We start from the raw sequence: 26,122 nt of genomic DNA on the forward strand, positions 1-26,122 counted from the left end.
TTTATAAAAAGAATTCTCAGCTCAGCATGGGGGGCATGCCTATAATCTCAACTACATGGGAGGCTGAGGCAGGAGGATCACAAGTTCAAGGACAACCTCAGCAACTTAGTGAGACCCTGTCTCAAAATCAAAGGAGTGCAGGAGCGGTAGGTAGCACACACCTGTAAACCCAGTGGCTCAGGAGGCTGAGGCAGGAGGATCCCAAGTTCAAAGCCAGCCTCAGCTGTCTCTAAATATTTAAAAAGGGCTGGGGGTATGTATATATGTATGTATGTGTATGTACCCAGTGGTACAGCCCCCTGGGTTCAATCCCAAGTATTAGGGAGAAAAAAAAAAATTATCCTTTACTCCTCACCACAACCCTATAAAGTGATACTTGAGGAAAAGAGGCTGAGAGATTAGATAACTGGCCCAAGATTCATAGTCAGTCAATACAGGTATGGGATCTATACTCTGATAGTCTTGACTCTAATCTCATTCTCTTTACCACTCATTTTTTCCCCCAGTAGTTTTAATTTTACTATCTCTCTCACTTAACAAAATTACTCCTAATTGCCCTTTTGAGCATTTATAAAAAGGATCTACATTTAAAAACAAATTATATCCAAATTGCTTAAAAGAGGCTTAATACCTCAATTAACATTTATTCTCTTAACTCCTTTTTGAGAACTGAGCAATAATAAAAAATTTCTATTAAAATTTCAAAAGGAAACTACCACCTATCATGTGAAAAAAAATCTGAAAAATTCAATGTTTAAAAATTTTATATTTGCTATAGTGTTTCAATTGGCCATTAATTTCACTGTTTGCTATACTCAAAAAATTCAACTTCAGGTGGAGGACAAGTGGTACATGCCTATAAGCCCAAGTTCTAGGCCAACCTCGGTAACATTGCAATAGCATGTTATTTAAAAAATAAAAAAATGGGTGTGTAGTTTAGTGGCAGAGTGCTTGCCCAGCATACAAGAGGCAGAGGCCTCTTGTTCAATCTCTAATACTTCCAAAAAATAAACATAAATAAATTCAGGTTCAGAAAGGAGGAAACTAAAAATCTGGACAAACACACAAAAGAAGCCATGTCTTATTTTTTCCATTAATCTGGTTGTATGGCAGAATAACTCCTGAATTGTTTTTATAAATACACCAGGAAGAAGTATTTTACACTCCCACTTGTATCTGTAACATTCTTCCCACTCTTTTCCTCTTTCCTATTTAACCACTTAATGTTTCTACAAACACCACTATGCACTAATTTTCAACTGTTTCTATTTTTTTTTTTTTCCTTTTTATGGACTAGTTTAGAAGAGGTATAAAATTAAAGAAACAAAAAATGCCAAAAGGTAACCAAGGCAGAAAGCTTTTCTTCAAAACTTCTCTCCCATCTATTTACTGGACATGCTAATACATTTCCCATCCCTGCAATAGAACACGAACTCCTGGTGAAAAAGGGTGTCTTACAACTTAAAAAAAAAAGTCACTTTTACTCACTATCGACCACAAACAATCTTCTTCAAGTCCTATCAATGAATTTACTAGGCCCTGAGAAGAATAAATCTTACCAGGCCAAAGAAAATTAAGGGAGTTGGTAAAATGCTCCAGTCAGTAATACCTCACTAGACCAAAGATGCCAGAAGCATAATGCTAAAGTAAACATTCATGCCTAAAAAATAAAATTATAACACCACAGGTCTAAGAACTGAGAAAAGAATGGCCTCCATCAAAATGTTCTGCTAAGGATGGTAAGCCACTGGTGCATAATATTATTTTGACAAAGTAAAACTGACATTTCAAAAATCCTTACCATCTTTTTAATGTATACATTAATCTAGTGGTTGACATGCTGGTATATTTTATACTTTGCCCTGAACCTCTGGGAAGGTGGGGAAGGCATAAACCTAAGCCAATCTCAACACATACAGTAGGACCACCCATCATCCCAAAGTCTGTTCTTTTCAGTATATATAGCAGTTAAGTGCTTACAAAGCAGTGACAGAACATATTCACTGAGCAAAGATGGCAACAGATCATCCTTCTCATTTCTACTCAGATTATCAAAAACAGGTTCAAGAAACTTTTCTAGAACTTACCTGTTATGAACTTTTCTAGTCAAATTTTTATAAACAGTTTTTATGGTCTTTTCTGGAGAAAAGGGGTAGGATAAAAAGGCATTTCATTATTGAATGATTTTTGCCCTAACCATACCAAACTAAGTAAAATGTTCTTTTTTTTCTTGGTACTGGGGATTGAACCCAGAGGGGCTTTACCACTACACTACTTCCCCAGTCCTTTTTGAGACAGGCGCTCACTAAGTTGGTTAGGCTGGCCTTAAACTTGTGATCCTTCTGCCTCAACCTTCCAAGCCACTAGGCCCGGCCCAAACTAAACAGAAATTTCCATGAATAAAATGCAAATATTGAAACAATCATAAAGGTGAAAAGATAAAAAGTCTCTTTTTCTCCCTATTTTGACATACAAAACTTAAACTTGAATCAACCTGGAAATTTTTTACTATACTTGAGCATTAAATAAGTCATTTTCATTCTGTCAGGGCCTAATCTTAGAAGTTCAGAAGCTGGGATTTAAGTATTAATTTGTTTTGTAATACTTCAGCATGTCAACCCACTGGATTCCAGTTTTCATTCCTATAAGAGTAAAACACTCAAACATCCTTTGTAGGTATGTGCTTAACACTAGAAACTTTTAAAAAGTTTCTGGGATCTAGCCAGGCACACGCCTGTAATCCCAGTACTCAGGAGGCTGAGGCAGGAGGATCTCGAGTTCAAAACAAAACCAGTCTCAGCAATTTAGCAAGGCACTTCGCAACTCAGCAAGACCATCTCTAATGAAACATAAAAAAGGGGCTGAAGATGTGGCACAGTCAGTAAGCACCCCTGGGTTCAATGCCCAGTACCAAAAAAGAAAGTTTCTGGGATCCAGAAGTTTTGGCTCATTTTGGCCAGTTCTAATCATAATCAAATATCAAAGAACAGCTTCCTTTCACATTTATAAAATAGTAAAGCTACAAGTCAAAAATGTAAAGTTGTAAATTTGAAATGTGAAGTTTTAAAAGTGTCTCGATTAAAAACTGCCTGCAAACTTACATTACACAAAAATTATCAAAATGTAATGGTGCTCAGCATGAAGTGAAGTTCAGAGAGTGGCAGGTTTGTTTGTTTTTTTTTAATACTCATCTCCCACCCCTAACCCCCCCAAAAATCCAGAGTGGTTAAAATTTGAAATTGTACAAAGAATTCCAGGTGTAAAGAATTGATAAGGGGGGGAGGGGGATTAACTCTCACTACAAATCTTAGAAAACCGTTAAGATCAAATTCAAGAATTAGTGAATTAACTAATTCCAATGTTTAAGGACTCTTTTTTTTTTTACATTTAGGACTCATAATATTCAAAGATATTTCAAGAAGTAAAACAGTTTTTGCTTATTAATCCGGTATTACACTACCAAAATGAGTTAGCCCAAGTTGACAGAAGTTAGTCAAGGGCACAGATCAGTAATGGAGAATAAGTAGTGCACCTGAACAGACAAGAACAGAACTTCCAACTTTAAACTGCTCAAATCAGGACTCATCAAAATAAAGCATATAAAGTTTTCCCTACAACAGTTACTAGCTAATGCAAATGTAAAATCCATTACCACCTTAGGCAAAAACTAAAGAACAAAAACTGTATTATACAAAAACTGAAGAAATAACACAAAAATCTACAGGAAAATACATGTCTTAAGATGATTTTAAAATTTGAATGACACCGTAGTAAGTGCAAAGAAATACAACATATTAATGCGTATGAACTTTGAAGAGAAAGAGCTTTAAAAAAAAAAACCCTTAAAACTCCAGAAACTTCAAGGCACAGCACAGATCAAAGTTCACACATGGCCAATGCTTGTTCTTCGGAAGAAGAACACTGTTAAGACTCCTACTTCTCAATTTTTGCAGGTTAACTTGGACCTGTGACTTATGATACACCTAACTCTATAAAAGCAAAAAATTCAAAGCATTTGCTATATCCTCATATTTTCATCCTTTGAGATGAACTCTACTTAGAAACATGCTCTAGAAGTTTTCTGCAAACTTAAAGGGTACATTTAACTCCATTATGCACTCTCACTGGCAGATGGAGGGATGACGTTGTCCCTGTTCTCAGGGAGTTAAAGAGATGCTCATAGTAAGGGGGAACATCTTGGGGACTGTCAGATGGCCAGCCATTCTTCCTCTTCATTATCCTGGCATCTCAAACAACTACAACTGCAAAAGAGAAGGTCGCTGGCCATCAGGATAACACCATTAAACAGTAAGTAGGAAAAGAAAAGGATGATGGAAGAGATTCCCTGAATTTCCCCTAACAAAGGGACTGTCTACAACTCAAGAAAGAAAAGAATCAGAGAGCTTTTAAACTGAAACCAAGACCTTCAAATATATTTGAAGAGTATAAGGACAAAAACAAACACAAACCTAATGCATATTTTAAACTTTTGTACAAGCAATTCACGTTTGAAGTTCATGACTGGGACACTTTCAACTTCGAATCTCAATTTCCAAATACACAATTCCAGAAAATCATTTATCTTTTCTCTCCCCACTCACCATAAGAAAGTGACAAACTGCAAAGAAAATGCCTCTAGTCTCCCAACCCGAAAACCCAGAGTTTCAGACATTTTGGTCTCAGAGAAAATGAACTGGGAGATGTAAAATGAACTGCGCTCCATATTGATTCTTAAAGCAAATAAGGAGGGAAAAAAAAAAAAAGGCTAAAAATGGTTGGTAAGAGCAAATAATTTTGTTAAAACTTTACGTCAAACTTGAAATCTACTCTCTCACACACACAAAACCAAGATTTTTTACATCCTATTTCTCAACAGAAAATCTTCTGAAAGGAGCAAGATCTTGAAAAGGAAAAGTGGGAAAGTAAAGGAAACAGAATAAGTATAACGAAGGAGAAAGAATACAAAATTCCTCAATTACTAACAACAAAAATCAAAACTAAAATCGCATAAAAAATTCTTACACACAAATGCATTGGCATTTCTCAAATTAAACTGCATTGGAGCAACAATAAAGGCCATTTCCATACAGCACTCACTTAAGAGCTCTAATTCCAGAACACACATCGATATGACACAGTGTTGCAACGAATGTATCAGGAGGCAAAGAAAATGGTTGGGCCACTGGACGTTTTCGACCAGCTCATTCAAACACCTTTAAAAATTAATTACGGGGCAGGAAACTAGGAGGACAGAAAGCGAGAAAAAATACAGAAGAATAAAGGTAGACTGAGCAGAAACGATGAAGGGGGATGTGGAAGGCCGGGGCTCCCCGATACTAACCTGTGCCATCGCTGGCCGACGCCGAAAGGGCCGGAGATGAGAGTTTAGGCCGCTTGGCTGAAGGCGGCCCGGGTTCCACCACATTCTCGGCCATTTTTAATTCTTTCGGAGATACAGGAGAGGAAAACGAGAATCCTCAGGAAATATCTTCTTCGGCCTGGGGTCCCCGCCCCGCTCCCAGGGGTGGGCTTGGGGGCTCCGCCGACACCCGAGGGGGTGGGGAAGTTCCTTTTTCTGTTCGCCGGGTCGCGGTGGCTGGAGAGGGATGCGGACTCGATAGGAAAGGTAGGGGCAAGTGCGAGGGGCCGGGCCTCCGCCAGGCCCGGAGGAGGCCACAGGAACAAATCCGCCGAGCGCGTCCGCTGCGGCGAATTCCCAAGAACTCGCGGCTCTAGAGGCGCAGTCCCCGGCCCGCCACGGCCGGCCGCTGCCCAGCCGAGGTCTCTCGGAGCTCCGCCGCCGCCATCAGCCTCTTCCTCCTCGGCGCTGTCCTCCTCCTTCTCATCGCCACAAGGAGGCGGGGGCGAAAAGGGGGGAGAGGAGGAGGCAACGAGAGACACTCACCTCCTCCCGGTGCCCCCTCCCGGGCCTGCGCCCCCACCCTCCGAGCCCTCCTCCTGCCGCCGCGCTCCGCACCGCTGCCGCACCGGCCCCTAATGGCCGCTGAGAGCTCACCCGAGCCGAGAGCCAGGCTGGCGCCGCCGCCTCACATCGCGCGGCGAAGACGCCGGGCGCGGGGCTCGCCGGCCCAGAGGGCCGAGGGGGCCGGGCCAGGCAGCGCCGCCCGCCCGCGCCGACGCCGAGCCCACCGAGGAGGCCCCGCTCGGGCGGCGGCGCAGGCGGCCTCCTCTCGCGCCGCGCTCTCCGGCTTCGCCCTCCGCTCCCGCGGAAAATAAATAAATACGGCCGCCGCTACGGCCCCCACCCCCGGCGGCCAGGTGCCGGGAGCGCCCGCCCCCCGGGCTCGGCTCGGGCCGCCCTCGGCGGCGGGCGAAGGCGCCGCGGGGCGCGGGGTTATGTAATGGTCCCCCCTAGGCGTCGACGCCGGCCGGGCTCCCGGGCCGCGGTGGGGGTGTGTGCGGGCGAGACGGGGCTGGGGGTCGCCTCAGCCCGTGCGCCCCGGGCCCCCTGCCACTGTCTCGGCCCCAGCCGCCGCTCTCCGGCCCGGCTCCCCTCCGCACTCTCTCGCTCCCGCAGTTCGCACTCAGCCCGGCGTCCCGCCTGCCCACTCTCGCCCGCTCCCTCTCGCCCTCTCTCCCCCCCAGCCTAGCACACAAACAAGATGGCGGCTGTTGTTTCTTCCCTCTGCCGAACCCTCCTTACAGGCTAGCGGTAGCGACGGCGGCCGGAAATGAGCCAAGGGGGGGTGAAAAAAAGGGGAGGGGCTGGGGCTCCGGAGGGAGGTGGCTGGGGGCGGGGCCTCGCCTGAGCCGCTCACACAATGGGGGAAAGAGGAGCCGGGGGCGGGGCCGGTTCCAATCACGGGATCCGCCCAAGGCCCCAACGCGCTTGGCGCTTCCGCAAACTCCCCCGGCGTCACCCGGCGGCCCCCTTTAAAGGGGAGGGCTTTAAGGGGGGGCCAGGGGCGGACTCGGAACCTATTTTCCGTCGGTGGACAGTTACGGGGGAAGGTGCTAGGGCTGGGTCTCCGCGTAGAGGACCGGTGGGAACCGGGGTGAGGGAGTCCGGGAACTGCGCCCCAGAAGGCGCCAAGTCACGGCGCAGGTGGACTAATAGGAGTGCTGGTGGGTACGGCCCTGAGTCCCGAGCCCTTGAGCAGCCGGTCTTTCGACTTGGCCGGTCTATCCACCAGGTAGAGGATACCCGCCGCCCCGGGTTTGAGGACAGAGACCCTGTGCACCCACTCTTTCCTCCAACGTCTTCCCAAAGAGAATGGTTCACATCTCCAGACCACACTTATTACGAATTGTTCCCATTTTCTCTGAATTTTCTAATTTTTTAGACAAGCATATTTATTACTTTGGCAATTAGAAAAATAACAGCAATGGGAGGGAGGATGTTTTAGGTCCAAACCCAAAATCTTGACCATTAAACTGAAGGTTTAGGGTATTTTTAGGGTATTTCTTTTTGCCCATCCCCAATAGACCAGCTTAATAAAAGACCACATTAGGTAGTGCCTTAAATAGAGTGTATGGGATAAAAGCAGAAATGTAAGGTACTAAAGGTAATGTAACTGTGAAAAAACAACAAAACTAATGAATGGAAGGTGTTGAAGTCTGGTGTATGGAACAAGAAGTTTGCAGTAGAAAGAAGAAAGTATGCTTTAACATTCCTCACACTACAGGATTCCCCTGTGTTTCTTCCTTGGGTAAATTGGGACTGGAGAAGATAGCAAGGGTGTAAGTGGCCTCCTAAGGAAACCCCAAACCACTATCTATCAAGATGATTAAAAGCTTTTTCTCATATTTCACATCTCATGCTCCTTAGTTGGTGTTTACATATTGTTGGGCCTACTTCCCCCCCACCCACCCCAATGATGAAGAGAATAAGAACCTAGGAGTAGGATTGGGGATGTAGCTCAGGGGTAGAGAGCTTGCCTAGCATGTGTGAGGCCCTAGGTTTAATCTCCAGTACCAAAAGAACCTAGGTGTGAAGATCCTATAAAACAACTGAAGTTGTCTTGGAAAATGAGTTCAGTTGCACAAACAGTAAGCCTAGTTTACCCAAACTTCAGTAGAAAAGCAGGCAGATTAAAAAGGACAATACCTCTTTATCTTAAAACTGTTAGGGGATGGATTCATGTGTAGGGGGAAGAACAAGATGGACCTTTAGGAATCTTTAACAGTGTTAACCTCCATTCACAGTAATGAGGACAAAGGAAGGAAATGAGGATGACACCTGGAACCATGGTCTGTGATTTCCTTGTGAGAGGGTTGCTTACCCAATTTTTGAAGATTTCTGACCTTAGGAAAAATATTTGCCTAGTTTTGCAGAAGATCCACCTTGAGTCTTCCTATTCAGACATACCCTGCCCACCTGGCAAAGATACTGTAAGACTCAGTTTAAGAAGTAGATCAAAGGAATAAGGCACTATGGCACACTCCTGTAATCCAAGCAGCTTGGGAAACACAAGGAAGGACCACAAGTTCAAAGCAGCCTCAGCAATTTAGTGAGGTCCTAAGCAACTTAGTGAGACACTATCTCAGAAAATAAAAATGGAGAGGAGCTGGAGATGTGGCTTAATGGCTAAGTACCCCTGGGTTCAATCCCTGGTATCAAAAACAAAAAACAGGAAATCAAAGGAGACCTGAAAAACATGCTATGAGAAGATTCCACAAAGAAAATGAGAGGTCTAAGCAAGTTGCAAAGGCGCCTGCTTAGGAGGCTGAGGCAGGAGGATTGAAAATTTGAGGTCAGCCTCAGCAACTTAGTGAGACCTCCTCTCAAAATTTAAAAAAAAAAAAAAGGAGGGAACGGGGCCTGGGGCTGAAGCTCAGTGGTAAAGCACACTGAGTTCAGTACCAAAAAAAAAAAAAAAAAAGAGAGAGAGAGAGAGGAAAAACTGAGAGTTCACAGTCCTGGCCAAGAGGGAAGGTTCTAAGTAAATAGAGAACTCTGATGCTTGGTGTATCTTCCTGGGATTTAAGCCCTGGCTTTTTACCCAGGATGATGTCCTGAAGTCTGCCATGTGTGTGTGTGTGTGTGTGGGTGGGTGGGGGGTCCAAAGGCAAATCAGATGAGACTCAAGATGATTTACTTTTTTTTTTTTTTAAAATCATCAGCCTGGATTATATCTAACTTAATCAAATAAAAATTTATCCAAGCATGAGGTATTATGTGCAGATCAAGAATGTATTCTTGAGGCTGGGGATGTGGCTCAAGTGGTAGCACGCTTGCCTAGCATGCGTGAGCACTGGGTTCAATTCTCATAAAAATAAGAAATAAAGATATTGTGTCCACCTAAAACTAAAAAATATTTTTTTTAAAAAAAAGAATATATTCTTGGAAGTGGGCTGGGGATATAGCTCAGTAGTAGAGTGCTTGCCTGGCATGCAGAAGGACCTGGGTTCATCACCCATTACTAAAAAGGAAAAAAGAAAGATTGTCACAAGAATGCATTTATGCTGGGCACATTGATGCAAGCCTGTAATCCCAGCAACTCAGGAGGCTAAGACAGGAGGATTGCAAGTTTAAGGCCAGCCTCAGCAACTCAAGGAGACTCACAGTAATTTAGCAAGACCCCCCGCTTTTTTTTTTTAACTTGTAGATGGCACACTGCCTTTATTTTACTTATTTGTGTGTGGTGCTGAGGATCGAACCCAGTGCCTCACATGTGCTGGGCAAGCACTTTACCACTGAACTACAACCCCAGCCCAAGACCCTGTCTTGAAAATTAAAAAAATAAATAAATAAAAAGGGCTGGAGAAGCAGCTTAGTGGTAAATTTCCCCTGGCTTCAATCCCCAGTACCAAATAAAAAGAGAAAAGAATGCATTCATGAACAAGTCATTGAGGCTGGGGCATGGTGGCACATACTTGTAATCCCAGCTACTTGGGAAGCTGAAGCAAGAGGATCACAGGTTCAAGGCTAGCCTCCGCAATTTAGCAAGATCTTGTCTCAAAAAAAAAAAAAAAAAAAAAAAAAAAAGCTCTGGGGATGTAGTTTAGTGGTAGAATGCCCCTGGGTTCAATGCCAAGTACCTCAAAAAAAAGGAAGAAGTTGTTGGTCAGTAGCTGGGGAGCCCAAGAAGCAGCAGACTGGCAGGTAAGAATAGGGATGCTGAAGTGAAACAAGATGAGATTTAAATTCTGGCTCTGTGATGTAGTAACTGTGTGACTTGGGCAGACTCATCATTTGTAAAGTAGCTTTCATGATTAGACCTAACTTATTGTAGGCTTTGATATAGCTCAGTAGAGTGTGTACTGAATTTTCAGGAAATCCTGGGCTCCATCCTCAGCACAACCACTATCAACACCACCACAACAAAATCACCCCTGTTTTATTGTAAGGATTAAACATGAAAATTTATGAATAAGGCTTTTTGAAGGGCTTGGCACATAGTAGTAAGCACTCAGTACACCATAGCTGCTTCAAATCATTTTTTCTAAAATGAAAAGGATTGTATGCAACTCAGAAGGATTACTCAGAGAATAAAAATGAGATGAGTGCATGTTAGGCTTCTCCATAGTCAGAAATAAATATCCCATATGATCATCCAATTTGAAGACATTCTCTGTGCACCTCACAACCTTCTGGTAACTAACCTGCCTTCCCAGGTGTCTGATTGCCAAAGAGAAGAGCCTTAGGGAGTGGGTTTGAGATTAGGAGGAGAAGGGCCCAGGCTGTGGCTCAGCGGCAGAGCACTTGCCTAGCATTTGTGAGGCACTGGGTTCAATTCCAAGCACCGAATAAAATAAAGGTATTGTGTCCATCTACAACTAAAAAAAAAAGAAAGGAAAAAAAAAAAGAATAGGAGGGGAGATGCATTACTCCAGTGTGTGTTCATCAGTCTACATCTGGCCAATTTGCTGCCTATATTGTCCACAGGCACTGTGGCCTCAGTTTACCTCCTTCCCTTTACCCTCACATCTACACATTTTTTTTCCTTTTGGTCTTCCCTATTCCTATGACTAATTTCTCTGTCCTCCTACTTCACCAGCTAGACACCTGAGAGTCATCCATGAAAACACATAGTCCTCCCTAATCCTCTTCCATCATCCCAAATTGTCAGTCTCTTCCTTTGGACTCTACTTTTGAAATTATCTTCTAGTTCAAATGCATTTTGAGTCATGTGGAAGTATTACAAAAATTAAATTAAAAAGGCTTGTATCAGTGTGGCCTCAACATTGTTTTTGCCAAAACACTTGCCATCAAGGGAAGAATGGTTTGTGCTTTTGGGTTGTTCTTGCAAATGGGAATGGGAATGTGAACAGGGTTATGAAAGTGGCTTCACACCCTTTACAAGAGACTGATTTATATACTCACCCAAAATATTGTCAGCATTTACAGGGATGCATTTTTATTTACATCACATTTAATAAAATGTGTTCTTGAAAAAAAAATTGAGTGCCAGCATACGCAAGGATGTGCAGAATTGGGTTTGCATACACTGTTGGTGGGAATAGAGCATTGGTGCAAACCAAATGTTTATAGCCTTTGAAAATCCCAGGATGTATAGGACACAGCCTACAAGTGCATAGAGATGGTATGAGAATATTTCCTGTAGTATTGCAGTGGCCTCCCTCGCACTTCTGCCAACAGAGGAAACAAACTAACAACCCATGTGTAGCTAAATGGTTAAAAACAAACAAACAACCACCACCAAAACAACAAAATGATGCAGCCTGGCATGGTGGCACATGCCTGTAAACCCAGTGACTCTGGAGGCTGAGACAGGAACACTTGCCTCGCAGGTGTGAGGCCCTGAGTTCAATCATCAGCACCACATAAAAATAAATTAATAAAAATATATTTTTAAAAAGATTCACAAAATAGCTTTAAAAAAACACAACTGTGGATGTGATTCTGCATATATGAGATACCTAGTTTAATCAAATTTCTAGAGACACAAAGCAGAATGCTGGTGGGCATGAAAGGAAAATGGGGAGCTATTGTTTCATGGGAACAGAGTTTTAGTTTCAGAAAATGAAAAAGTTCTGGAGAAACATAGTGGTGATGGTATGAATATACTTAATAACACTGAACTGGATACTCAAAAATGGTTAAGCACAATCTGTTAAAAATTTTTGAGGACTGGGGATGTAGCTAAGTGGTAGAGTGCTTGTCTCGTGTAGAGGGGAGGGGCGCCCTGGGTTTGATCTCCAGGACTCTGAAAAAAAAAAAAATCAAGTATACTATCATGGAAAGATATCTATATATTGCTAAGTACAAACAGAAGAGGTTAGCAATTATTTGATGACTCTATTTTTATAAATGTAATTATTAATAAAAATGGGTTAGAAGCCAGGGGAATATGCACCAAACTGTTAACAGTTTGGGGGCAAGAGAAGTGTTGTGGGGAACTGTCATTATATATAATAAATGTCTGTGATGCTTGAAACTGGGACCCAAAAGAATTTTTTAAAAAAAGTCAAGGGTTTCTTTGCTGTTAGGATAAGTTTCATGTGCAGGAAATGGTGCCTGCCCACCTACCTCATTTCTCTCCGCTTCCCTCTTTGCGGCCAAGTAGAATCATTTGTATACCATTTGTGCCATGCTTTCTCTGCCCTTGAGACAGCATACATATATTCCTCTGTCAGAAATCCTTATCCCTCCCACCCCTTTTCCCATCTAATTATCAATCATCCATCAGGTCTCAGTTTACACATTTCTTTTCCTATAAAGCCCTCACAGATCTTCCAGACTCCTGTGTTGTCCCCAACCAGCACCCTGTGCTTTTGAATGGCCCCACATTGCACTCTTCATTCTAGGTGCTTAGGTTCTTGCTGGTACTTTCCTTGTGAACTCTCTCTCCCCAACTCCTAATTCAAGACCTGATGCATACCAGGGATGCAACTCAAACTTCTTGAACAAGTGAATGGATACCATTGAGTTTTGAATCTCATCTGGGACGGGGGTCCCTCTGCTCCAACTTCATCTATTCTACCATAGCAACAAAGACTTTGTGGTCTTGGAAAAGACATGATCTATCTTACCTGTCCATCAGGGTGTCAGTCAATCTCTGTCTTTCCTGGAATTTTCGATATTTTGATCTGGATTCTTTACAGTTATATCAAGTAAGTGTTTGTGCTCATTAATGATCTGGAAACTGGAGCCATAAAGCAAGCAAAGTGTCCTTCATGGGGCTCCAAAATGGTTCACTTCAGTCCTGATGGTGGGACATCGTGCCTAATGACATAGAAGGTGGCAAGGATTGAACTCAGTTCTCCCAAATCCAGACCTCTTTTTATTGAACTGTTGCTACTTCCTTAGTGGGGAGGCAGGTCTCAAGCTTCTTCAAAACTCCAGCACCTAGTACAGGTACTGGCGCAGAATTCATGGCCAATGAATGCTTGTAGAATGAGGGAAGGAAGGAAGGAAGGAGATAAGAAGGAAGGGTGATGTGTGCACATAAAAACATTCACAGAGAGCTGGGGTTAGCTCAGTGGAAGAGCGCTTGCCTACCATGTGTAAGGCACTGGGTTTGATCCTCAGCACCACATAAAAATAAACAAATAAAATATGGTTTCCATCTACAATTAAAAAATTATTTTAAAAAAAACATTCACAGCCTTGCACACACACACAATATCTTTTCTACAAATTAGAACACTGCCTACCAAACCTATAAAAGAAGACACAGAGCTTGTCACCTTCTATGTCATTAGGCATGATGTCCCACCATTAGGACTGAAGTGAACCAGCAGAACCTAAGGTAACCATGTCCTAAACATCCTTTATTAAGCCTTTCTTTGTGCTCAACATTGTGCTGAGTGGTGTGGATTCAAAGATGGAGGAGACAGGCTAGGGATACAGCTCAGTGGCAATGTACTTGTACAAGAAAAAAAAAAAAATGGAGGAGGCACTCACTGTTCCTGTCCTCAGCATACCATCTACTTGGAGAGAAACTCAGACATGAATAGTTACTGGACACAGCGAGGCTCCCTTTAGCCTAACAAGGATGTCTGGTTTGTAAGCAGAAGTGCTTGATTCCTGGCACCTGGTGCCTAGGCAGAAGAGGACACAGAGTGGGCCCAGCCATACCATCAGGGATCACTGGTGTCATGCTGGGAAGTTTGAGCTGAAGTTTGTCCTTCTTTTTGCTTGGAATAGCATAACTATAAATTAACCTATCCATAAGGAAATTCATGGAATATTAAAATATGTTAACAGCATTGCAAATACAAATGTGATTGACTTCAAAATAGGAAGAACTGTGACCTAAAATCCCTCCTTTATATTCAAAAATGCTGCTCCAAAGGATGATAAAAGAGATAGATATGCAAATCAGATGTTTTTCCATTCCTGGTAGCCCCTAAACTTATGTCGTGTGTATGGTAACTATAGCCACAATGTGTGGACCTATCAGACTGGGACTCTACCTAAAGGATCTCAAAATAGCTCTGCTCTGCTCTGCAGCAGGCAAGCGTCTGCTCTATTCGGCAGTAGCTCATTCTTTACTATTGTTGCTATGTGACAAACTATTGGCTCCCAGTCTTAATCCAAGCCTGCCAGAGAAGGAGGGTGGGCAGAGGGCTTTGGGAGAAGCATCTTTCCTAGAATCTAATGCAACAAGCATGTCCTGAGCATGTCTTAGGTACCCCTCCAGTCCCTTGCCCTGAAGATACAAATATCCAATTCAGTTCAATGAACATTCATTAATGCCTATGTGGGGGCACTGTGCTGGACTCCAGGGATAAAAGATAATAAAATTCAAATGGCTTCTTTTAAATAGTAAACTCTCTATTTAGAGAGAGGCAGACTCATGAACAGATGACTACAATGTAAGGTAGTCAATACAACAATAGAGGATTGGGTGCAACATGGACACTCAGAGGGGGTGCTTCAAGTGGGTGCATCTTTGGACATGGTGATGTGCTTGTGGGATACCTATAGGGAGGTCACCCGGGGGCAGCTGGATATATGGGTCTATAGGGAAATCCTGGAGGGAAGGACTTGCTGTCTAGTGAAAGAAGGAAGTCTAAATACTCAGTACTCTGTAGTGAACACTTACATAGAGGTTCATGCAAGACGATGTGACAATACCATGGCCTGGAAATTTTTACATTCTTGTAGTATCTGAATCATGAATAACTAAGAGTAGTTTTCTCAATTAAAAAAAAAAAAAGTAGCGGGGAAGCCTAAGCAAAATAATTGGACAACTCCTTGGGTGGGAGTCCAGGCGTAGGTCAGGGGAGCATGACCAAAGCTGCCACAGCCAGCGCCACGAAGCCCAGAACCCGGACAGTGGGCACAGGCTTACTGGAGAACTGAATATATGGCATAAGATGGCGACATAAGATGCTTTGGAGAGTTGAGGTCATTAGAGGCACGGCTGCACTGTTCCATGCTTCTCATACCTGACAGAACATTCTGTGTGGGCCTCCAAGACCACAGGACTCCAAGTAGATCTCCACAAAAAGGAGGAAGACCTGATCTGTTCTGCTAATTGCAACATTATAGGTTGACTCCTTAAACTACTTTGATTCATCTTGGTGTAAATCACAATGAGGGGCATTCTACCACTGAACTTTATCCCAAGTCCTTTTTATTACTATTTTGAGACAGAGTCTCACAGACAGGATTACTGGCATGTGCCACAGAACCTAGCTAATTCTACTACCCATTCTGTTTTTTGGGTTTTGTTTTTGTTTTTTGGTACTGGGGGTTGAATCCAGGTGTGCTTTACCAATGAGCTACATCCCCATCCCTTTTTATTTTTATTTTTAAAGAGAGAGAGAATTTTTTAATATTAATTTTTTAGTTTTTGGCGGACACAACATCTTTCTTTGTATATGGTGCTGAGGATCGAACCCGGGCCGCACGCATGCCAGGCGAGCGTGCTACCTTTTGAGCCACATCCCCAGCCCTTTATTTTTTATTTTGAGACAGGATCTCACTAAGGTGCTGAGGGCCTCACTAAATTGCTGAGGTTGGTGTTGAACTTTCAATCCTCCTGCCTCAGCTTCCTGAGTATCGGGGATTACAGGTGTGCACCACCATGCCTAGCTTATTCCTACCCTTTTTATTTTATTTTAGCTTTATGTTCATACATAGTAGTCAGGTCATCCCTATATTCCTACCCATTCTTGAACCTTAGTTTAATTCTAAACTTTGACCTAGTTCAGTTTCCCAGGTAAGGGAAACAGACTCTTAGAAAGACCTTGTTGTTGGAGCTAAGAGTATAGAAGAACTGGTGGGAGATTCATGAAGTCATTTGCTTGTTTATCAAAAAGGTATTGAATGAAGTTGGGTGCCATGGGGCATGCCTATAATCCAAACAATTTGGGAGGCTGAGGCAAGGGGATTTCAAGTTTAAGGCAAGCCTCAGCAATTTAGCAAAGCTCTGTCTCAAAATAAAAAATAATAAGGTCTGGGGATGTAGCTCAGTGGTAAAGCTCTCCTGGATTCAACTCCCAATACCTGCCCTGAAAAAAGTATTGAATTGGCACCTCATGTGGCAAAGAAAGGATCAATTTATTTGATCTATGGAGCTCTTACAAAAGCGTAAGCAAAAACATGGGCACCCCCCTCCCCCCAAAAATTATAGGCAGTTGTGGCCAATAAACTGTACAGTGATCCCAATAATTCTCATCTCCTTGAGTCCACACCTTGAGTATAGACAGAATCTGTGACTCATTTCTAACCAATGAACTATGGCAAAAGTGATTGGCTGTCACTTCCAGGTTATGCTGGGTACCTAAGACTCCATTTTAGCAGACTGTATCAAGAGATTCTCCTTGCGGCTTAATGAAGCAATGGAATAACCAGCATATTGAGGAAGCCCATTGTGGCTGTCCTAGGATCTGCTGCCATTAGAGGCTTCCAACCAACAGCAGTCCAATGCCAGGCTCCTCAGTCACACAGCCAAAAGGAAAAGATTCTGCCTACAATCTGAAAGCTCTTAGAAGCATGTTTTTTCTCATTTGAGACTTTAGATTAAAATGCAACCCAGCTGTGCCTTGGGAGACCCTGAGCTGAGCAGGAGACCTCAAGAAGTTGTTCCCAGACTCTTGATTCATCAAATGTGAGATAATAAATATCTGTATTGTTTTAAGCCACTGACATCATGGTAACTTGTGCAGTAACAGAAAATAAATGTAACATTTTAGGAAAGGATATAAAAATGAGTCTTATAAAAATTAGTCTTATAAAAATGCATGTGTTTATATAAATCAAGTCATGGTTTAACATTTTCGAAGGTATATTGTTCTCCCTTTCTTGTCCCCAGCCACCTAGTCTCTTCTCAACCAATTTCTTACATATGCTTCAGAGATAATCCCTGTATATGTAAGCAACCAAAGTTATGTTTCTTTATATGTTAACTTTTTCCTTCTTATTTAAATGGTATTGTATATTATATATGCTATTCCTATCATTTTATTGTTATTTCTTGTGAAATGTACTATTGTCTTAGTCTTTTTCTTCTGCTGCTATGACAAAATGCCTTAGACTGGGTAAATTACTAACAATAAAATTGTTTATAATTTACAATTACAATTTTGGTGTTGACATTCAGTCCCTGGAGAGAACCTTCTTGCTGTGTCCTCATAGAGCAAAAAGGCAAAAAGGAATGAACACTGCCTCCTTGATAAGGTCATTGATCCTTTGAGTAGCAAGAATTATGTAAATTAGCGTTCATGGCAGAGCTATCTCTAATACAAGAAAAATGGAAAGCCTTAATGTCCATGCATAGTAAAGTGGAAAGATAAATTGTGTTTTTTTTAATACAGTGGAAATCACACAGCAATGAAACAAACAAATCAGAGCTTCATGCACTGACACAGCTGGACTGCAAAAATATCATCTTGAGCTAAATCAGTAGGTCACAAAGGAGTATAATTTTCTTTATATAAAGGTCAAAGGGGTGAAGCTAAACTGCTGTACAGTGTCTGAGGATTCATGCAAAGCAGGAAAAGGTATATTACCCAAGGAAAGGGGAGGAGCCAGGCATGATGCCATGCCTGTAATTCCAAAGACTCAGGAGGCTGGGGCAGGGGAATCCCAGGTTTGAGGCCAGCCTCAGCAATTTAAGAAGATCCTGTCTCAAAATAAAAAATGGCTGGGGATGGGAATGTAGCTTAGTGATAGAGCACCCCTCCTTTCAATCCCCAGCATCATACAAAAACAAAAACAAAGCAAGGGGCTCTTCCCTCATCCTAATCACTACCTGCCAGAGGTCCCACCTCCTAATACCATCCTTTTGGTGATTAGGTTTCAATATATGAATTGTAAATTACAAATGATAAAAATTGTACAATCACAGTTCTGGTGTTTGACATATACAATCAAACCATAACAAAAATTTTTGGTACTGGAGATCAAACCCAGGGGTGTTTGACCATTGAGCTACATCCCTAGTACTTTTTATTTTTTACTTTTTCACAGGGTTTTGCTGAGTTGCTGAGGCTGCCCTTGAACTTGGAAACCTCCTGTCTCAGCATCCTGAGTCAATAGGATTATAGACATGTGCCACCACGCCCAGCTATATACTTTTCTTTGATAACTTACTCACTTAGCTCAAGATTATTTTTATGTAGTCCAACCATGTTGATGCATGAAGCTGTGCATTTTATTGTTGTGTGGTTTCTACTGAATCAATAAAATGCAATTTTGTTTTTCTGTATTACTATGGATTAGCACCTGAGGTTTTCCATTTTGGGGATTGGAGGTGTAGCTAATTGGTAGAGCACATGCTTAGCATGCACAAGGTCCTGGGTTCAAACTCCAGCACCCTTCCCCCAAAAGTTTTTCCATTTGTATTGTATAAAAGCAGTTTTACAGGGCTGGGGTTGTGGCTCACTTGGTAGAGTGCTTGCCTCATATGTGTGAGGCACTGGGTTCAATTCTCAGCACCACATATAAGTAAATAAATAAAGGTCAATCAACAACTAAAAATTTTTTTTTTTTTAAAAAAGCAGTTTTACTCTGTGCACTAATTTACACAACTCTTGGTATACATGGACAAGACTTCTTCAAGGAGTTCAGACATTGGGAATGGAATTACTGGGATACAGGATATGAAAATCTTCGATTTTTCTAGATAAAGCCAAATTGTTTTTTCTTAGCGAGTTTACCAATTCATATCCCAGCCAGCAGTGTCTAAGAGTTTCTGTTGTTCCACTTCTTTGACAATATTTGGACTATGAGATTTCTTTCTTTCTTCTTTGGTACTGGGGATTTAACCCAGGGTGCTTAACCACTGAGTCACATCCAGCCCTTTTTTTGTATTTTATTTAGAGACAGAGACTCACTGAGTTGTTTAGGTCCTCACTAAGTGGCTGAGGGTGGCTTTGAACTTGTGATCCTCCTGCCTCAGCCCCCAGAGCCGCTGGGATTACAGGTGTACGCCACCATACCCAGCCAGATTTCTTAATTTCAACCACTCCAATGGGTATGAATTGCTACCATTTCATCATTTTAAGTTTTAATTTGTAACTCCCTTCTAACCTATTTGAATTTCTTCTTGGCGCTGGGGATGTGGCTGAAGTGGTAGCGCGCTTGCCTGGCATGCGTGCAGCCCGGGTTTGATCCTCAGCACCACATACAAACAGAGATGTTGTGTCCGCCAAAAACCAAAAGATAATTTTTTTTTTAAAAAAAGAATTTCTTCTTTTGTGAAATGCCAGTTTAAGTTTTTGTTCAATTTTCTGTTGGTTTTAATGGATCTTAAATATATGATAAAATGCTTACCTTCAATTATAAAAAGGGATGTGACAAAACTACAACAGCACTCTTTTTGTCATGATCAGATTGAAAACACTGTGTTGACAATCTTGTGAAGAATGTATAGTAGTTCATTATAGATGGGAGAATAGATGAGTGAACTTCTATGGAAATCAGTCTGGAATATCTAACACACTATTAGATGCACACACAGTTTGACTCAATAGCTTAATTTCTTGGGATTTATCCTATGGATATAATCACTTTTGTGATTAAGGCTATTCAGGGTAACATTGCTTATAACAGCTAACAACTGAAAGGAATTTAAGTGCCCATGATGGAGGATTGATTAAACATTCTAGGACACATCTTTAAAAAGGGACACCATGCAGAATTTTTTTAAACATCAGTTTCACATAAGCTGAAAAGGATTATCTTTCCAAGATATAAGGTTAAGTAAGAAAATTCCATGTGCAGAATACTGTGTAGAAATTCTACCATATTGACAATATCTGTACATATATACTTTTATTTACATAGAATATCTTGGAAGGATCCTCAATAAAATAGGTACAGAGAGAGGCACAAGGACTGTGTGGTTGAGGAACAGGGCAGAAAGAGACTTTTCTTTTTCTTTTTACTCTGTGTCCCTTTACATCCTCTGGATTTTTTACTATGGGCATGTATTACCCGTTAAAAGTAAATTAAATAATAAATTTTAAAGTGATTGAGCTACACACTATCATGGCATATGCTTACGATCTTAGTGACTCGGAAGGCTAAGGCAGAAGAATCACAAGTTGTTCAAGACCAGCCAGGGTAACTTAGCGAGACTCTGTCTCAAAATAAAAAATAAAAATGGCTGGGGATAGCTTAGTAGCAGAGTAGTCTGGGTTCAATCTCCACTACCACAAAAAAAAAAAAAAAAATGGGGGGTAGGGAGTATTCAGCTCCTATTTGGGCTAAGTTGTAGAAGAATGGTGCTGAACAAAACAGAAACTTTGCCTGCAGAGGCTCCTGGTCTAGTGTCAGAGACAGAGTCCAGCACTGCATGGACCTGACCTATGACGAGCACTGTGACAAAGCACCCAGAGGCACTCTGGAGGGAAGTGGTGCAGAGGAGTGACATCCAAGAGGTGGACAGGCAGCTGGAGGTTTACTTGGGGAGCAGAAAGAAGAGGGAGCCACTCCATAGAGGTAGCTTATGGCTGAGAGGCCCCAGCTGAGGAAATGGCATTTGTGGAGGGGAGCAGAGCTCTGTCCATTTGAGGAACTGAAAGATCTCCCCTTAGCCGGAAGCTGACATGAGTCAAGTTTGGTTTTCAGAAACAGTTATGCTAGAAATGTGGAGAAAGGATTGAAAAGGGCAAGACCGGAAGCGTCTGCAGTTGTCAGACAAGAGGGGATGGGAGGTTGGATTAAGAGAGTGGCAGTGGGGAAAGAAAGGATGGGATAGATTCAAGGGATTCTGAGAATGTAGGTTCTACAGAGTTAGTGATAAGGTGATGGAGTGGGGGAGAGAAAATGGCTATAATAATAATGATCAGGTAGCAGCATCTGTCCACTACTTGGCATGATTCTGTCATTCAGTCCTCTCAGCAAGCTAGGCAAATAGATACTGCTGTAATGAGAGTCTGCAGACAGGAAGGCTAAGGAGGTTAAGGAACTTGCTTGAGGTCACATAACTAGCATATGGCAGAGAAAAAATTAAAGCCATTTGTCTGGCTACCAAATTCATGCTCTTAACCCATCTCCTAAGGGTGACTTCCAGATGTACAGTTTGAGAAACTCAGTGATTGATGATGCTATTTATGATGGTATTTATTAAGAAAAAATACGAGAGGAAAAATTTTGAAGCAGAAAAAGTGCATTTAAATTTTTAGTTTAATATTTCTTCAAGACTCACAAGTTGGTTATAATACTTATTATTTAATGTATGTATCAATACAACATTGTTATAAAATAATTACACGTTATGAAATTATATAATTAGATAAAATTATATGTGATATTGTTGTATATGTAAAACATTATATATTGTTACCTACTTATGTAGGTGTGTATGTATGTATGTATATATATACCAACACATATATACATATATACATACATGCATACACACACATATGGGGGTGCAGAGAGTTTTGAGTTGAAAACAGTGATGATGTGGGCACAATCAACTTATAAATGGTGCCACCAGGTGTAGAGGTACATGTCTGTAATCCCAGGAACTCAGGAGGCTGAAGCAGGAGGATTGCAAGTTCTGGGCCAGCCTCAGCAACTTAATGAGACTCTCAGAAACTTACTAAGACCTTGTATCAAAATTAAAAAATAAAAAAGACTGAGGATGTAGCTCAATGGGAAAGTACCTCTTGATTTAATTCCCAGTATGAAAGAAAGAGAAGAAGGAAGGAAGGAAGGAAGGAAGGGAGGGAGGGAGGGAGGAAGGGAGGGAGGGAGGAAAGAAGGAAGGAACCTAAGTCAAAGGAATGGATGAAGCTAAACTGTGATAAACTAGAGGAAAGAGAATCAAGACAGCTTTTTAAACAGATAAGTTACATGATGAAATCTTGTTAATAGGAATTTAACACTGTCAGCAACATGAAAAATGTATTTAGAAAAATAGGTAGTAGAAACCCTAGCTGGACTCACTGGCACACACCTGTAATCCCAATGACTCAGGAGACTGAAGCAGGAGGATCTCAAGTTCAAGACCAGCCTGGAAAATTTATTGAGACCCTGCCTCGAAATAAATGAAAAAAGGTTGGGTATATAGCTCAGTGGTAGAGGGCCCCCAGGTTCCATCCTAGTACTGGAAGGAAAAAAGGAAAGAAAAGGAGGAAGAAAAAAAGAGAAACTCTGATAGATGCTTTCATTATCATTTAGTTTTCTTCCAAGTATTTTCAACAATTCTGTGCCAGGGACCACCCAGCACAGGGAACACAGAGACAAACCAGATCCTGTCCTAGTCCTCTTGGAACTTTGGGACCATGAATGGAGTGAGATCAGTGAAACTCATGCTGTGAGAAAGGCAAGCTGGGCTTGTGGTGCTGTGGGAGCACATAGGAGGGAAAGGATATCCAATCCAATATGGCGGGCATGGATTCCTTAACAGATAAACAAGTAGTGACAGGGAAGGGCATTGGGGGTGGAGGGGCAGTAGGGGTAACAGTGAAAAGGACATATTCAGTAACTGCCAGGGGGGTCAGTCAATCTGAGGCAATGGGTGCTTGTGTGGAAAAGGAAAATAGATATGGCTGGAGATGGAGATATAATCCTGAAAAGCTTGGTGTACTTGAACAAGGAACTTGAATTTTATCCTGAAAATAGCAGTAAGACTTTAGAGGTAAATAGAGAAAGAATATGGCCAGATTACCCTTCAAAAAGATCAAAAAGATCCCCATGGCTGTAACATGGAGGATGGGCAGGAGAAGACCAGAAATCAAGGAGGATAGCTAGGAGGAGATTGCCACAATCCACAATCCACAATCTTCCTCCTAACAGAAATTTTGCTCCCTTTGACTAAAATGTCTCTCTCTCATCCTCCACCCTTTGAGGTACCTACCTAATAAATATCTAGATAAATATATCCAATAGGTAGAAATAATGATGTGGAACACAATAAATAGTTAAAAAGTGAGATAAAGACCTATAAAATGACAACATATAATTAAGACTTGAAGTTAATGAGCTTTCCAGCAAGAGTGGATAGAGATGGTCAGGGACCTTGGAGAATCACATCACTTAAGGAGCTGACAGTGAAACACGGGCCATGGAAAGATCCGCAAGGCATGATCATGGAGGAGGGAGGAGTGAAGAGCTGTAGAGGTCAAGGGGTTAGGGAGTCTCCAAAAGCAGAAAGTCTTTCTCAACATCTCCTTCTACCAAACACCTCACATCCAGTCTATCAGCTGAATAGAGAGAAGAGGAGCAGAGAGGACAGAGAGGAATTTGTTAAAAAGTGCAAGAAAACAAGAGGAGGGATTTGAGGAATATTTAGCAGTTGCATTTTTAAAGTTGGTGGTTGATAAGCAAGCCAGATGTGTGGTTGAGTTCACAATATAGGGGACAATGGTGCTAGTAGTAGACCAAGAAAAGTAGACCGAGGATAGTGATGCCCCCTGGAAGTTGTACACTGCAGAGGCCAAATGATGCAGCTTAGAATTCATGGTCACCAATCTCCTGGGCCCTTCAACAGTGTGGAGAACATGGGTGTGAGTGGTTCTCCTGTAGTCATCTCTGTCTCCACAAGACCAGTTCCAGCCTTCTCTATGCTGAACTCCAAACTCCCCTGCTTCCTCTCTCACTGCCTACCCCACAGAGCAAAGTCTTCAGAACGTAATTCATTCACATCCCCCTACTAGATGCCTATTTCTTTTTTCAGTTTCAGTAGTCTGGCAAAATGACCAAACTCTACCAAGATTAGAGGAAAATTTAGGAATCAGAGATCTATCTCAGAATAATTCACAGCTAGGCTGGGATTGGGGCTTAGAGGTAGAGCACTCGCCTAGCATGGGTGGGACCCAGGTTCAATCCTCAGCACCACATAGAAAAAAAAAAAAAATAAAGGCATTGTGTATCTACACCTAAAAATAAATATTAAAAAAAAAAGAATAATTCACAGCTATGGGTTTAATGTGTCCCTCAAAATTCATGTGTTGGAGGGCCGGGATTATAGCTCAGTGGTAGAATGCTTACCTAGCATGGGTTCAATTCTCAGCACCACATATAATAAATAAAATAAAGGTCCACTGACAACTAAAAAGATATTTTTTTAAAAAAATTCATATGTTGGTGCTGGACATGTTGGAACATGCCTGTAATCTCAGAAACTTGGAAGGCTGAGGCAGGAGGATTGAATGTTTGAGGCCAGACTGGGGAATTTAATGAGACTCAGTCTCAAAAAATAAAAATGTAAAAGAAGGAGCTGGGGATGTAACTCAATGGTAGAGCACTGTACCAGTCTTGGATTCAATTGCCAGTACCAATAACTGACTAATTAACCAAATATTTAAAAATTAATGCACTGGAAACTTAATCCCCAATATGACAGTTGAGAGGTGGAACCTTTCAGAGTCGATTAGGTCATGGGGGCACCATCCTCATAAATAGATTAAGGTTGTTATTGTGGGAGCAGTTTATTTATAAAAGGGGAGCTAAGCCCCTTTTTTCTCTTTTATTCTCTTTTTCTTTCTCTTGCCATGTGATGCATTTTACCATGTTATGAAGCAGCAAGAAGACCCTCTCTAGATGCAGCCCCTTGATCTTGGACTTCTCAAGCTCCAGAACAGTGAGCCAAATAAACTTCTGTTGTTTATAATTTACCCACCCAGTTGTAAGTATTTTGCTGAAATTCTTCATAGTCAAGATGAAAACATTTAATCTTTTTTTTTTTTTGTATTTATTTTTCAGTTGTAGTTGGACACAATACCTTTATTTTATTTATTTATTTTTATGTGGTGCTAAGGATCAAACCCAGGGCCGCTCACGTGCTAGGCGAGCACTCTACTGCTGAGCCACAACCCCCGCCCCTAATCATTTTCATTTAATTGTTTTCATGAAAGAAAAAAAATGCTGCCCAGGCATTGTAATCCCAGTAGTTTGGGAGGCTGAGGTAGGAGGATTGTGTGTTCAAAGTTCAAAGCCAGCCTCAGCAATTTATTGAGGCCCTAAGTACCTCAGTGAGACCCTGTCTCTAAGTAAATTTTTTTTTAATATTTATTTTTTAGTTTTCAGTGAACACAACATCTTTGTTTGTATGTGGTGCTGAGGATCGAACCTGGGCCGCATGCATGGCAGGCGAGCACGCTACCACTTGAGCCACATCCCCAGCCCTAAGTAAAAGTTTTTAAAATGAGCTGGGGATGTGGCTCAGTGGTTAAGTTCCCAGTTTAAAAAAAAAAAGCCCAGGAGGAAAAGGAAAGAAAATTCCTTTTTGGGACCAAAAGCCTAGGGAATCTTTACCATTTTTCAGGGAACAGGGGAAAATTCTGTCAATAGGAGGAAATTATGCTTTTTTATGACTGGAGGGTTGGGAGAAATTTAGTTCTATGGTGATGAGGTGAATCTGCCCTTTGGTAACTGAGAAGTGAAATGGCTATAGCCACTGCTGATAGAAAGGGATGGAACTGAAGGGAAACACCTACGATTGGGAGGACAAGAGCCCCAACCCCATCTTCCTGGGAATCCACAAGGACAACCAAGCACAGGATGACTCTACTGACCTTCCAGCTGGAATTTGACAGCAGGAGGAAAATGGCCTGGAACCTCTCTCACATCAGGAGGGATGGAAAGTCTCATGGGGGCAGAGCTGGGACTTAAGTTTGGAGGGGCTTGAACAGGAAATCAGCAGAAGAACCAGAGAAGATTCTAGAGCTCAAGGAGGGAGGGTCCACATGTCAAGAAGGATCCTCTGCTTCAAAATGCTGGGTTTAGGGCTGAAGATGTAGCTCAGAGCTAGAGCACTTGCTTAGCATGCCTAAGGTCCTGGGTTCA

At 41.9% G+C, this 26,122-nt stretch overlaps 1 protein-coding gene across 2 annotated transcripts in view; it reads right to left on the reverse strand.

The window, feature by feature from the left end:
• Ep300 (E1A binding protein p300) overlaps positions 1-6,130 on the reverse strand; it is an 80,172-nt gene extending 74,042 nt beyond the window's left edge. For both annotated transcript variants that reach the window (XM_071609450.1, XM_027926990.2), the window contains exon 1: positions 5,342-6,130. In XM_071609450.1, coding sequence (XP_071465551.1) covers positions 5,342-5,435 — 94 coding nt within the window. In that variant the 5' untranslated portion in view covers positions 5,436-6,130. The remainder of the gene's footprint in view (positions 1-5,341) is intronic.
• Between the last annotated feature and the right edge of the window lie 19,992 nt (positions 6,131-26,122).

The sequence above is a fragment of the Marmota flaviventris genome, chromosome 3 (assembly GCF_047511675.1).
Source record: "Marmota flaviventris isolate mMarFla1 chromosome 3, mMarFla1.hap1, whole genome shotgun sequence".
NCBI lineage: Eukaryota > Metazoa > Chordata > Mammalia > Rodentia > Sciuridae > Marmota > Marmota flaviventris.